At 37.9% G+C, this 12,421-nt stretch overlaps 1 protein-coding gene across 2 annotated transcripts in view; it reads left to right on the top strand.

Moving 5' to 3' along the window:
* TRPM6 (transient receptor potential cation channel subfamily M member 6) overlaps positions 1 to 12,421 on the top strand; it is a gene marked incomplete at its 5' end in the record, with an annotated part of 139,279 nt that overhangs the window by 82,491 nt on the left and 44,367 nt on the right. For both annotated transcript variants that reach the window (XM_079706381.1, XM_079706380.1), the window contains 5 exons: positions 2,300 to 2,428; positions 3,732 to 3,983; positions 5,883 to 6,057; positions 6,262 to 6,376; positions 10,088 to 10,281. In XM_079706381.1, coding sequence (XP_079562507.1) covers positions 2,300 to 2,428; positions 3,732 to 3,983; positions 5,883 to 6,057; positions 6,262 to 6,376; positions 10,088 to 10,281 — 865 coding nt within the window. The remainder of the gene's footprint in view (positions 1 to 2,299; positions 2,429 to 3,731; positions 3,984 to 5,882; positions 6,058 to 6,261; positions 6,377 to 10,087; positions 10,282 to 12,421) is intronic.

The raw sequence follows: 12,421 nt of genomic DNA, 5'->3' as shown, positions 1-12,421 counted from the left end.
ATTACATTGCTAGGTTATGGTACGTGTGCTTTATTGAAGCAGTGTCTTGTTATAAATGCTATGATGAAAAAGAAATGTAAACATTTTTGGATATCTTTTTAAGAATTGGAAAGAAAAAAAAGAAGAGTCAGAAGCAATACCACCAATATCTACAGTGTTTTAGTGCCTGGCCACCATAAAAACAATGTAAAAAATGACTGCTTAATCATTTAAATTTATTTAAATTATGTTCCTAAGGGGTCATCAAATATATTGACCCTTGAAACATAGACCTAGAGAAGTACAGAATTAATAGAATTTACTTTAACTTTTTTATATGCTTCTCTACTAAGCTTCTTAACTCATAGGCAATGCTAATACCCATTATGCCTGCCTGAAGTATCACCTATTGTATATAATATCAAATGGTATAGTCAGAAGTGATTTCAGCCATTCTCTATGTAGAACTAAGCTTAGAAGAAGACCTATCAAACTTAGGTAGAGCTCAAAAAGATATGAGAAATAGGGATCCAGGTTAAAATAATATGATTCTTGTGAGAAGGAATACACACATAGGCACTTTTCTCTCTGTTGATCTGGGATTTTTAATACGTGTTTATTAGCTAGCACTGTGCATTGTCTCTGAAGCTATTGAAAAGACTGCACCGTCTCATGCATTGTTGGTGATTGTGGAAACTGATAAAGCCTTTCTGGCAGGCAACTTAGCAATATGTGTCACAGTTTTAAATGTGTGTGTAGTTATTCTACTTCTGGGAATTGTAAGAAGATAAGAATGTTAGATAAGATCACAAAGCTATTAATCACTGTGTATCTGTGTGTACATGTTTACCGTGTATTAATTCTTTGAATAGACTGGAAATCTAGGTTTAATATACACAGTAATTAAACATACATTTTTTGAATGTCTATCATGTGTCAGGCTGAGTGCGTAAGTGCTGTAGATAAAAACGTCAACAGTCTTTAACTACAGAGACTCACAATTGGACAATACGTTTCCAGTAACCAGAATTTTTTTTTTAAGAAAAAAACAGAATCAAATTTTATTATATTTTTAGCATCCAGAGATAGCAATTCTTAACATCTGCTTTCAACTTTTTTCTATCCAAATATTTTCAAATTTTTTCACAAGTGAGATCATAGTGTACACAGCAGTTTTAAACCATTTTAACTTAACAGTTTATCACAAATGCTTAAAATTCACTAGAAGGATTATGCTTAATGTTTATAAATGCGCTTCTATCTTTTACATATCTGTATCTCATGGATGTGCAGTTTATGTAAAAATTCCCTTTTGTATCTTGTCTTCTTTCTCCTTCTATTATACAAATGTATACTTTTCTGGCTCTTTAACCTCCAGTCTTTAAGCTTTTTTTATTTCTGTTCTGCCACTTCCAAATGGAAAACTGTTTCCTCCTTTATCTGCTTATCTGGAAATGGTGTTCATCCTACAAGACTCAACTGATATACCTCTTTCTCCAAGTCTCAAATCCAGCTTCATCTTCTGCATTCCTGTCATGCCTTTAGTAGACTTGCATTATGGAAGTTATCATACTCTGCATGCAGTGGCATCGGCCTGCGTCAGACATCACACTCCACCAGCCTGGCAAGTGGCATTAGTGAGGCATTTTCCTGCAGGTCTAGGTTGAATGCTCTGGGCAGAGCAGCCTCTAGGTGGCATAGACTGTTTTGGGAACTCCTCATTTATGGAAAGCTCAGGACTGTGAAACAGCTGCCTGGCTAAGTTCTGTAATCTGCCTAGGCCCAGTGAGTCATGTGTTAGAAGACGTGAACCCAGACCATAAGTGGTAACCAGAATATTTTAATCAGCATAAAATAAAACTCCTAGCAGTAGTAAATATCACAATTTATTATATTTGAAAATAGGCGCCTACTAACACTGCTCCTTTGGCATTCTTGGGACACACGTTTTCTTTTTAAATGGAGGGGAAGGTGTGTGATTCTCTCTTGGCTTGCTGTTGGCCTGACTGTGTCCATGCCGGAATGTGCAGGGTTCTGAAAATTGTGGTCAGGAGTCAACAAGATGTGACCATGCCCATTTCCATGCATTTGAGAACAGTGATCTTCTTTCCTTCCACAAATTCCTAGAATAGAAAACTGTAGATTCTTATGCCTTCTTTGATAATTATGTCATCAATAATCAGAGGGTGGTCCCAGTTATATTTTCATGCTATCATGGTGAAGTTCATTTGTGTGTTTCTGTTCATTTGGGTCTGTGTCTGCTTGGCATCCTCCATTATGACTCTCACTCATGTCCAGGGAATCCATGTCCCCCTCACAGATGGTGTATTTGGCATTCCTCATGCTGTTCACTTACACCGTGTTGGTGGAGATGCAACCCCAGCCCACTGTGCAAGAGTGGCTCGTTATCATTTACATCTTCACCAATGCCATTGAGAAAGTCAGGGAGGTGAGTAATCCCTTCTACCTTTGTCTTCTGCATACCTCTGCTAGACGTGTTCTGCGCTTGGGTGATGAAAATGGAGAGGTCAAGTATGAGGGTGAGTCAGGCAACGATCTTGATTTGTATGCTACAGGAAAGGTAATTAGGGGGGAAATTTCTGATCTCAACCTTTTATTGTTGCCACATACTTTCTGTTGGTTGCTGCTCTTTGAAAGCAGTTATTTTAGAGGACATCTTAGTGCGTTTATCAGTTCTAGAGTGATGGTGTCTAGTTGTTTTTAGACCCTCCAACTATTTGATTTCCCAAAAGTGTTTTTTTATAAAGTTGATGTTTTTTTTATAGCCTAACATTACTTGCATATTATTGCTTTCATGTCACAGAGTGGCACATAAATGGCTAAAGTTGTGCAATGTGTAAAGAATTCATTTATAGTTTTTGAAAGTTCCTACTAAACATTTTTGAACATTTAAGATAAAAATCCCTCTGGGGCAAGTAGTCCAAGAAACAAAACAAAGCAAACTTTTCATTTTTAGTTTGCAATGAGTCACTTAAAACAAAAGAAAAGGAATGAATATTCCTATCCAGTTATAACTGAAATCACATACCGTATGACTTAGGCTGTTTTAGATATCATTGTATATGTATCTCTCTCTACCTCTGTGCATTTACATACAATGATTTTGTCCTAGAGCTAATATGACCAACCTTGTATACATGTAGAAAACAATTTAGCAGAAAAATGTTTTCCAAATTCTACCATTTTTATTATGCTTCAGAGAAAATGGCTTTTTACTGTTTTACATTGCAGTTTGTCTGATATTCTGTTGCAGGGGTAATTTCTTATAGTAGTGAATTCTAATATCATGTTCTGAGTAATTTGCTAACTACTCACTAGATAGCAGTAGTGGGGCCAGATTACAGGATTCTTTGGTTTCTTTGCACTAGGCTATACGTCATGAAATGGAATTGCAGCTATATTCCATTGCAGTATTGAGTTTTAAACGTCTTGGTGTTTCCCTATGTTAGTTTAGGATTAAGGAAAGCTAGAAAAACTTTTCTTTTTTAAAAAAAAATTCTGGTTCATTTTTAAATAGCTGGCCAGTACTAACAGTGAGATTAAACTACATTTATAGAATTGTTTAAATAATTCATTCCCCAAAGATAACTTACATCTCCAAAATCCCCTTATGATCTAAGGTTTGGCATGATTCAAAATACTCCTTAAAAGAACAGTTGATGCATTAAAGATCATATTGATCTTAGGTTATAACCCATTCTCTAAGTTTCCCTCTTTCTTTCATCTTTTAGATCTATATTTCAGAACCTGGGAAGTTTACTCAAAAGGTGAAGGTATGGATTAGTGAGTACTGGAATCTGATGGAAACTGTGGCTATTGGCCTGTTTTTGGTGGGTTTTGGCCTTCGGTGGGGTGACCCTCCTTTTTACACGGCGGGAAGACTAATATACTGCATCGACATCATATTCTGGTTCTCACGGCTCCTGGACTTCTTTGCTGTGAATCAACATGCTGGTCCCTATGTGACCATGATTGCAAAAATGGTGAGTACAGTCTGCTGTATAATCTGGTGTTCTTTTAACAGTTCTACTTAATTTCATGGTTCACATACATTGGTTTAACTTTTGAAATTATTTAAAGAAGCACACACTTCATCCCCACTTTCCTTATAACCATAAACTCATATTTAACAAATGTCCTTGGATAGCATATTGGGTAGTTGATTCCAATACTCAGCTTACCCTTTTCGTTAGGGCCAGATGATGAGGGGTTGAATCATATTTGTCTCTGAGCACAGTAATTCCTGAGGGCTAGATTTATGTGAGGCTACCACCAATAATATTTTCTGCTGAAATATTGATTTGTCGTCTTATCTCTCCACCCCCAGCCAACTCTTAAATAGTGATTACTGTGGGCCACACATTGTTCTAAGTACTTTGTATGTATTAACTCATTTAATCTTCAAAACAACTTTATGACATAGGTACTATTATTATCCACATTTTACGTTCAAGGAAATGGAGTTCAGATGAATTTCCCAAAGGCATAAGTTGGGGAGCCAGGATTCAAATCTGGGCCACCTGGCTCTGTCTGCCATCTGAGCTCACTGTGCACTTGTATTAGCCCTGTCCAACTGGCTTTGCACAGGACCTAAGAAGGACAGTATCTCAAGATCATCTTTGCTTTTTCTTCTGGAATACTCACTGGCAGGGAAGGGGCAAGTTCTTGAGAAGGAAAGGTAGTGTTGAAACAAAGGAAGAAGACGGAAAAGGGAGAACCTCCAGGATTCCGAAGATAGATTTTTTTTATTTTATACTTTTCTCTTAGACCAGCAATATTTTCTCTGGTCTTGGTGACATTGGTATTAATTCAGTAGGTTATGCTGAGGTAATCACTGTATCTCAGTGACTTAGCACAAGTTTATTTCTCCCTGATACAAAGATTGATGTATGCTCATGGAGGCCGCCCTCTACCCAGTGACTCAGGGATCCCAAATCGTTCCATCTTGGGACATAGCTGTGTCAACATGTGGCTTCTGAGGTTTCCTATGACAGGGGATAAGAGGGATGGACAAAATCTAACAGCTTTTAACTGCTCTGGATGGAAAGTTACTCAAATCATTGCTACTCCACAGCCCATTGGCCAGGAATAGGTCAGGTGGCTCCTGCCTCATGGAAGGGAAGCTCATTGAATATTCACGGAGTATGTCTCTGCCACAGGGAACAAGTGGGTTGAACTGATGTACATTTAGTAATTGAAATGAATTATTTAAAAGAGCCTTTAGAAAATTACAGTACATGTGCTATATATACATGTGTGTATAGTACATGTGTGTACTGTATGTGCTCCATTGTTCATTATAACAATCAGGCTTACTTTGAATGCAAAGACTACGTGTTTGGGAGTTAATGAACCACTGGATTTAACAAACATCGTTTTACAGTTGTTTTTGCATCTTTAAAAAAAAAATTCTTCACTTCATTAGGATGTTCAGTATCTTGGAGTTCAGTACCTTGGAGCAGATTCTTGGCCTGATCAATTTCTCAGACTCTAACTCCTGAAGATAATCCTGGGAATAGGAGCCATTTTACTAATTTGAATATCCCTATTTTTTTTCTTTTCCTAACCTCTGATGAAAAGTTAGATATTAGCTAATCAAAAGCTATTCATATTTCATCACATCTTAAAAAAAGAAGCACAGATCCTCTACAGTTAGCACACTTAAATTACTCCATAGACTACATTGACCTGAAACATATACTGTGCAGAGAAAACAAAATGTTTTAGCCAAAGGAAATCCAGCTATTCATGGACTAGGCATTTTGGTCAATGACTAGACAGTCTTATTATTGGCAGGTATAATTATGATGGCTGCAGGTGTTTGACTTGTTTTAAATTTCAAATCTGTAGTAAACTTCTGGCTGTGCTGTGCTTTTTTGCAGACTGCAAACATGTTCTACATTGTAATCATCATGGCCATCGTCCTGCTGAGCTTTGGAGTGGCACGCAAGGCCATCCTTTCACCAAAGGAGCCTCCGTCCTGGAGCCTTGCTCGAGATATCGTGTTTGAGCCATACTGGATGATCTATGGAGAAGTCTATGCTTCAGAGATAGATGGTACGTAGGGGATTCCGCCACCGTGCAGCAATTGAGCCTTTGTAGATACTCAGAGTAATAAAGAACCCTGGAAAACAACCACCTGAATCTTAAAAATGTCAAGGGTTTGTGGTATTCTGCTAAGTCAATATGCTAAATATTTGTCTAGAGTCATAGGACTATGATTCACCTTATCTCTCATTCTTTTAAATTCTTTATTTGTAGTTTGTTCAAGCCAGCCGTCCTGCCCTCCTGGTTCTTTTCTTACTCCATTCCTGCAAGCTGTCTACCTCTTCGTGCAATATATCATCATGGTGAACCTGTTGATTGCTTTCTTCAAGTAGGTTATTTTAATCAAATACAGTTATTTTGTGTGAATCAAAAATGGGTGCAGGTATTTTGAAAGATTCACATGTAAGCTTTGTTGTTTTTTGTGTGTTTCATGTTTAATTACTATGGTTTTAAAATATGGGCATGGAACTACTGGCAGGAAGGCAGCAGAGTATGAGAAGAGAAAAAACAATAAATAGAGAGTGTAATAAAAGCAGACTGAAAGGAGATCATACACTGTAATTAAGCAATAATTTGGAATCATGGAGAGTAACAATTGACGAGGCTGAAAGTTGGTTAAAGGATCCTTGATAACTTTCCTTCATTGGCTCTCAGTATATCTCATTCTCTGTTTTCTTGTATATCACTTTTCACTTCTTCTCAGTCTTCTTTTCTGGATCATCATATTCTCTTCAACCTTTTAACATTGGAATGTACCTGGGCCCAGACCTTTTGTTTACATTTTGGTGATCTTGTTCAGTTTCCTGTATCTATATACTGACAAATCCCCACTTATATCTTCAGCCTAGATCTCTTTCTTGAACTTCAGTCCTGTAGATCCAGCTCTCCTGTTCCATTACCAGTCAGATGTATAATGGGTTGGCCGAAAAGTTCGTTTGGGTTTTCCCATAACCTCGTACGGATAAACCCGAGTGAACTTTTTGGCCAACCCAATAGATGTCTGAACTTTCAAATGTCCAAATTCTTGATCTCCCCTCTTTCCCAACATACACTTATTCTGCTTATAGTCTTTCCCAAATCTATAAGGAAGACCACATGTTTCTGTGAAAGCTTCGTCTTTCCCATTGTTCGGACCAAAAACCTTGGCATTCTTAATGCGTCTCATATTTCTAGCTCTAGACTGTCAGGAATACCTGTTGACTCCATCTTCAAATAGATCATCAGTCCAACCGCCTCTCACCACCCCACTGCTACTACCACAAAGCCTCCTTATTTATTTCTCTGCTTCTGTCTTTGGCCCCTATATTCTGTTCTCAATACAGTAGCCCTAATGACACTTAACTTCTTAAAATTACTTAATTAATTAATCACTCTATTCCCTAATGACCTTTAAAACATATGTCAGATGATGTCACTCATCTGCTCCAAACCATTCAAGGTTCCCCATTTCCTTCTGGATAAAAGTCAAAGTTTCTACAATGACCTAGCTTCCCTGCTACTTCTCCAATCACCCATCACACTACTGTTCCCCGAATCCATGCCTCTCCAGCCACACTGGCCCCTCACCGTTTTTCAAACAACACAGGGGTGTTTGCAGTTGCTGTTCCCTCTGCCTGGAATGCTCTTCCCCCAGATATCAGTGTGGTCCATTCCCTCACCTCCTTCAAGCCTTTGCTCAAATGTCCCCTCTTTAATTAGCCCTAACCTAAGGATATTACTTAAAAATGCAGCCGCCTTTCCATCGACCATCTCCTTGGCATGCCTGATCCCCCTTACTCTTCTTTCTTTATACTACCCACTTATATGTACAAATATATTTTATGATTTATCTCTATATTGTGTTTTTCCCCCCATTTATCTCTTATATTGGAATATAAGCTCCACAGGAACAAGTTTGTTTTTTGGGTTTTTTTTTGTTTTGTTTTGTTTTTTGCGGTACACAGGCCTCTCACTGTTGTGGCCTCTCCCGTGGCAGAGCACAGGCTCCGGACGTGCAGGCTCAGCAGCCATGGCTCACGGGCCTAGCCACTCCGCGGCATGTGGGATCTTCCCAGACCGGGGCACGAACCCGTGTCCCCTGCATCGGCAGGAGGACTCTCTACCACTGCGCCACCAGGGAAGCCCTTTTGGGGTTTTTTTTTTGGCCTTTTTTGCCCATGAGTTTATCCCAGGCACTGAAAAGAGTGCCTGGCACATATTTGTTTAATGGATGAAAGAAATCAAGTGAAGTGATGGGAAGAAACTAGTATTTTCTGAATGCCTCTTTTATGCCAGGCACTGTACTAGGTATTTTATTCATTAATTATCTCACTGAAGAGAGATAGATAAGAAAAGGGAAATCAATGCATAGAAGTTAAGTAAAGAAAGTAGAGGAGATAAAGGCTGAAGTCAAGCAAAATAAATCAGAACACACACAAAAAGGACTGTTGTTGGGTATATATGGGGAAAACATACTTTTTTGCTTGTTACAAGATTATATGATAGCTATCATCTCCCTTTAGCCTCACCATTTTATGCACTTGTAACATTTGCTGGTGTTTTAATTACTGTAGCTATTTTTTTGACATTTCAAATAAGATTAAGAGTGGGTATGAGATTTTTGTTTCTCAAAAACGGCAGGTGTCAAAAGGGAGGCTGACAAATCCTCCCACAGGCCAGTCTTCTCACTGAGATGAATACACTGAGGACCACACAAGCTGAGCAACCCCTGATCGGACTACTTGTCCAAAGGCCCCTTTCCAGATTCTGTAATTATAAAGAACCTGAAATACACTGTGAAAATCGCCACCTGCTGGTGGGCAGGCTGTAATCACACTTGGAGTGGGAGTAACATGTAATTTTGGTGGCCCTCAAACTTGACTGTGCAGGAGAATTACCTGGAGGACTCACTGAGACACAGATCGCTAATTAGGTCATTCTGGGATAGGACCTAAGAATTTGCATTCCTGACCTGTTCTCAGGTGATGCAGTGCTGCTGGCTCAGTGACTGCACTTTGAGAACTACTGTTAAACTCAGTCAGTTGTCAATGTTTCCTTCATCTACTTTATGAACTCTGAAACTTCACTCCTCCTCTTATCCTAAGCTGGCTTTCTTCAGGATAGTTTGGGTTCCTTCTCTTTATCATTAATGCAGTTTAGGGTTACCTGCATTTTTATTTGCCAAATGTGGCTGCCCTTCTCAAGTACTTCTCTGCCATCTTTCTCTAAAGAAAATAAATTACATATTAGCCTAAGCAAAATATTAAGATGGATATTCCATTGTGTCCTCCCCACCCATATCATGTTATAGACTTAAAGTTAAATAGTTAAGGGTGATACGTTGTTTGAGAATTTGTACCACTCACCACAACTTCTATTACAAGTTCTATAATATCAACATATTTACTGCACTAGCTGCATATTATAATTAAAGGGAGAAAAATCCCAAGGTGGCCTACCAATAAGGAGTCACTTTTATTGTAAGGTTAATCTAAATAATTGATCTAGCTGCTGAATCGAAGCTCTGCTTATTGACTTATTTTAGGATGAATTGATTTTTCTTCCATCTCTTCTTCTTCATTAATATTCTTTCGTTTGAATGTTTTAACTAGGATTATTCTAGCACTTCTCACATTTGACATTAGGAGAATCTCTTCATAAGGTTGGTGATATAGAGGGACATTAAAGCTGTTTACCATGAATGATGAATTATGGACTGAAAAGACCTTCTTATGTGAGAAGAGATGGTGAATCAAGAATAATGTTACTTCCAGAGGACAGTTTCTGTTCATTGCATTTAAACTGTTGGCATTTTCTTCTCTCTGATTGTAATTTCTACCTTTTGCTTATTCTGATGAGTATATTTTAATGTAGAAGGTGATTAATGTATGTTGTTTGGTGGAAGAAGAATCGTAAATGCAATGGATATTATTTTTATTGGCTAACTACCGTCCATGTCAGGCGAACCAATCATAAAAGTTGGAAAATAAAGCAATAGTCTAACTGTTATGTTTCAGGATTCCATATTAAAACACTGTCCCTCTCTTACTACAACTTACAGTAACGTTTACATAGATCTGAAATCCATTTCAAATAACCTGTGGAAATACAATCGCTATCGCTACATCATGACCTACCACAAGAAGCCTTGGCTGCCCCCGCCTTTTATCCTGCTGAGTCACATTGGTCTCCTCCTTCGCCGTCTTTGCCATCACCAAGCTCCAAATGACCAAGAAGAGGGTGATGTTGGATTAAGTAAGTTTTCATTGGTGGGACAGGAGGAAGAGAGTGCAAGAGTGGAGATCCAAGGTGAAGACACCTGGAACGTTGTCGATTAAATTCAGGGCACAGGATGGAAGGCTCTGGGAGTTAACTGACAAAAGAGTATCAGCTGAGCACCTGGGTCTAAGTAAATACATGGATCTCATTACGTGGTTGTAGTACCTTTCGCTAAAAGTAGCTGATACTTTGAAAGAAAGGAATAGGTAGGAACAGAATCTCTGCTTGGATGTGTAAAGGCTTTTTGTCACCTGGAAAACCCCGTGTTTTTACTCTGCTTAGCTGGGAAGACGTCAGAATAACTCCTAGAGAGTAGTCAGAGTGACCCATACTTATTTCCCTGTTGTTGAAGATGGAATCCAAATCGAAAGGATACAGAAGGTCTTGTGGACTAAGGGAAATAGATAAACCAGACTTTGCTTAATTTATTCACCAGAATCATGGCTCTCTGGTTCTCTAATCTACTGAATATGGAGGTGATTCTTTATAGATGTTTCATATTTTCAAGAACTTCAACTCAGGATGCAGAAATGTGGATTCTCTCTCTCTCTTTTTTTTTTTTGCAAAGTTTAACTCGACATATTTTGAGATTTTCCTAGTTCATTTTACTTATCCATATATAGCATGATATGACTGTCATACTAATTGTCATAAGAGAACATTCCTTCTTGTGGTTCAGAGATCTTTTGTAGTTCCTCTAGGCCCGCTGGTACTAGGCCCATTTCTAGATAACTCCTAGATATAGAGGAAATGGATAGCATAAATTTATAATCCTTTATCTCAATCCCTAAATTCAAAATACATTTGAAAATGGAAAGTCTTTTTCTTCATAAGTTAGAGAAAGACTCATTTGGACAGAAGAGGCTAACGGGACTAATGTAAGCCATTTATCCTCTTTATCCCTTGTAGTATGGATATTCATTGATTTTTGCTGCAGAAATGATGTGTTTGATTTCAGGGTATTGCCCTAGCTACAACTAGGGATTTTACTTCATTCTGGTATAAAACTCGAGGAAATATTCTGATGGACAGAGGTACATTCACCCTGAACTCTGGGAAATTCTTAAATTTTTGTGAGATTGTCTTTGATTCTCTGTATTGAGGATCAAGACTTTTGCACATGGGGCAGCAGTGCCACCTGGTGGACAGTCACAAGAACGTGCCACATACTGCAAGCTGCACCTGTCATTGGAACTGCTCTGTGGGTTGTTTGCTCTCAGGAATCCACAGAAGGCTCAAATCATACAATTCTAAAGTTCCTTACTCATACAAGATTCTTTAATGCAAACACACATTTAGAGTTGAGTGGGGATGGGGATTTTTTTGGTGTCTGAAAGATGCTTCCAAGCCATAAAAATCAGAAAACATTGTACCTTTGAGTTGTGAACACCTTTTATGGCTGAGTATTTTCTTTTACATGAATATTTTCTTTTAAAATGAATATTTTTGTCTCTCATTTTATTGGAAAATTACAGAACATTTGCCTTTCTAATAAATTCTGGAGAACTTTGATGGTTCTTTTTTTTTCCTAATTTAGGTGAAATGATTGAAGGAAGAGGATATTCCAATTTTACCCTTTTTGCAACAGCATTTTTATATTTAACAAGTATTAGAAACTTGCTCAAAAGATAATGCATTTTTCTGCTAGGTCAGAGTAAGAGTCAAGGTGGTAGACCAAATGTGATTGCTGAGTTTGATGTAGAATTGTATTAGTTTCATAACATCATGAAATGACGTGTCTTTTAATGAATTAATTGTAATTGTCAAGGAAGAAGTATAGCCTTGATAGGCCTTTGACTGGTCATAATGTCTCTTTCTTCAGTAGAAGAACTTAGTATATAGAAACTCAGTGTATATATAAACTCAGTGCAACAAGGTAAAACTTTCTTTTACCTACTGGATTAATTTCAACAGACTTTGACTTCTTCTAACCTTGATTTTAACCTGTAGGTTACTTATTGTCATTTTGACTGATAAACCAGTTGGTGGGGGAACTTCCATATGCATATAAATGTGGTGAATTTTTATGTGTAAAAGTATTCTAATTTAAGAAAATACTGAAGATAAAGTGTTCCACGAGTCACATTCAAATTCCCACATCTGTTTATAGGACAAA

This window comes from Hyperoodon ampullatus (assembly GCF_949752795.1).
Source record: "Hyperoodon ampullatus genome assembly, chromosome: 6".
Taxonomy (NCBI): domain Eukaryota; kingdom Metazoa; phylum Chordata; class Mammalia; order Artiodactyla; family Ziphiidae; genus Hyperoodon; species Hyperoodon ampullatus.
Note: the sequence above shows the minus strand (reverse complement) of the source record. Positions and strands in the feature narration are given on the sequence as shown.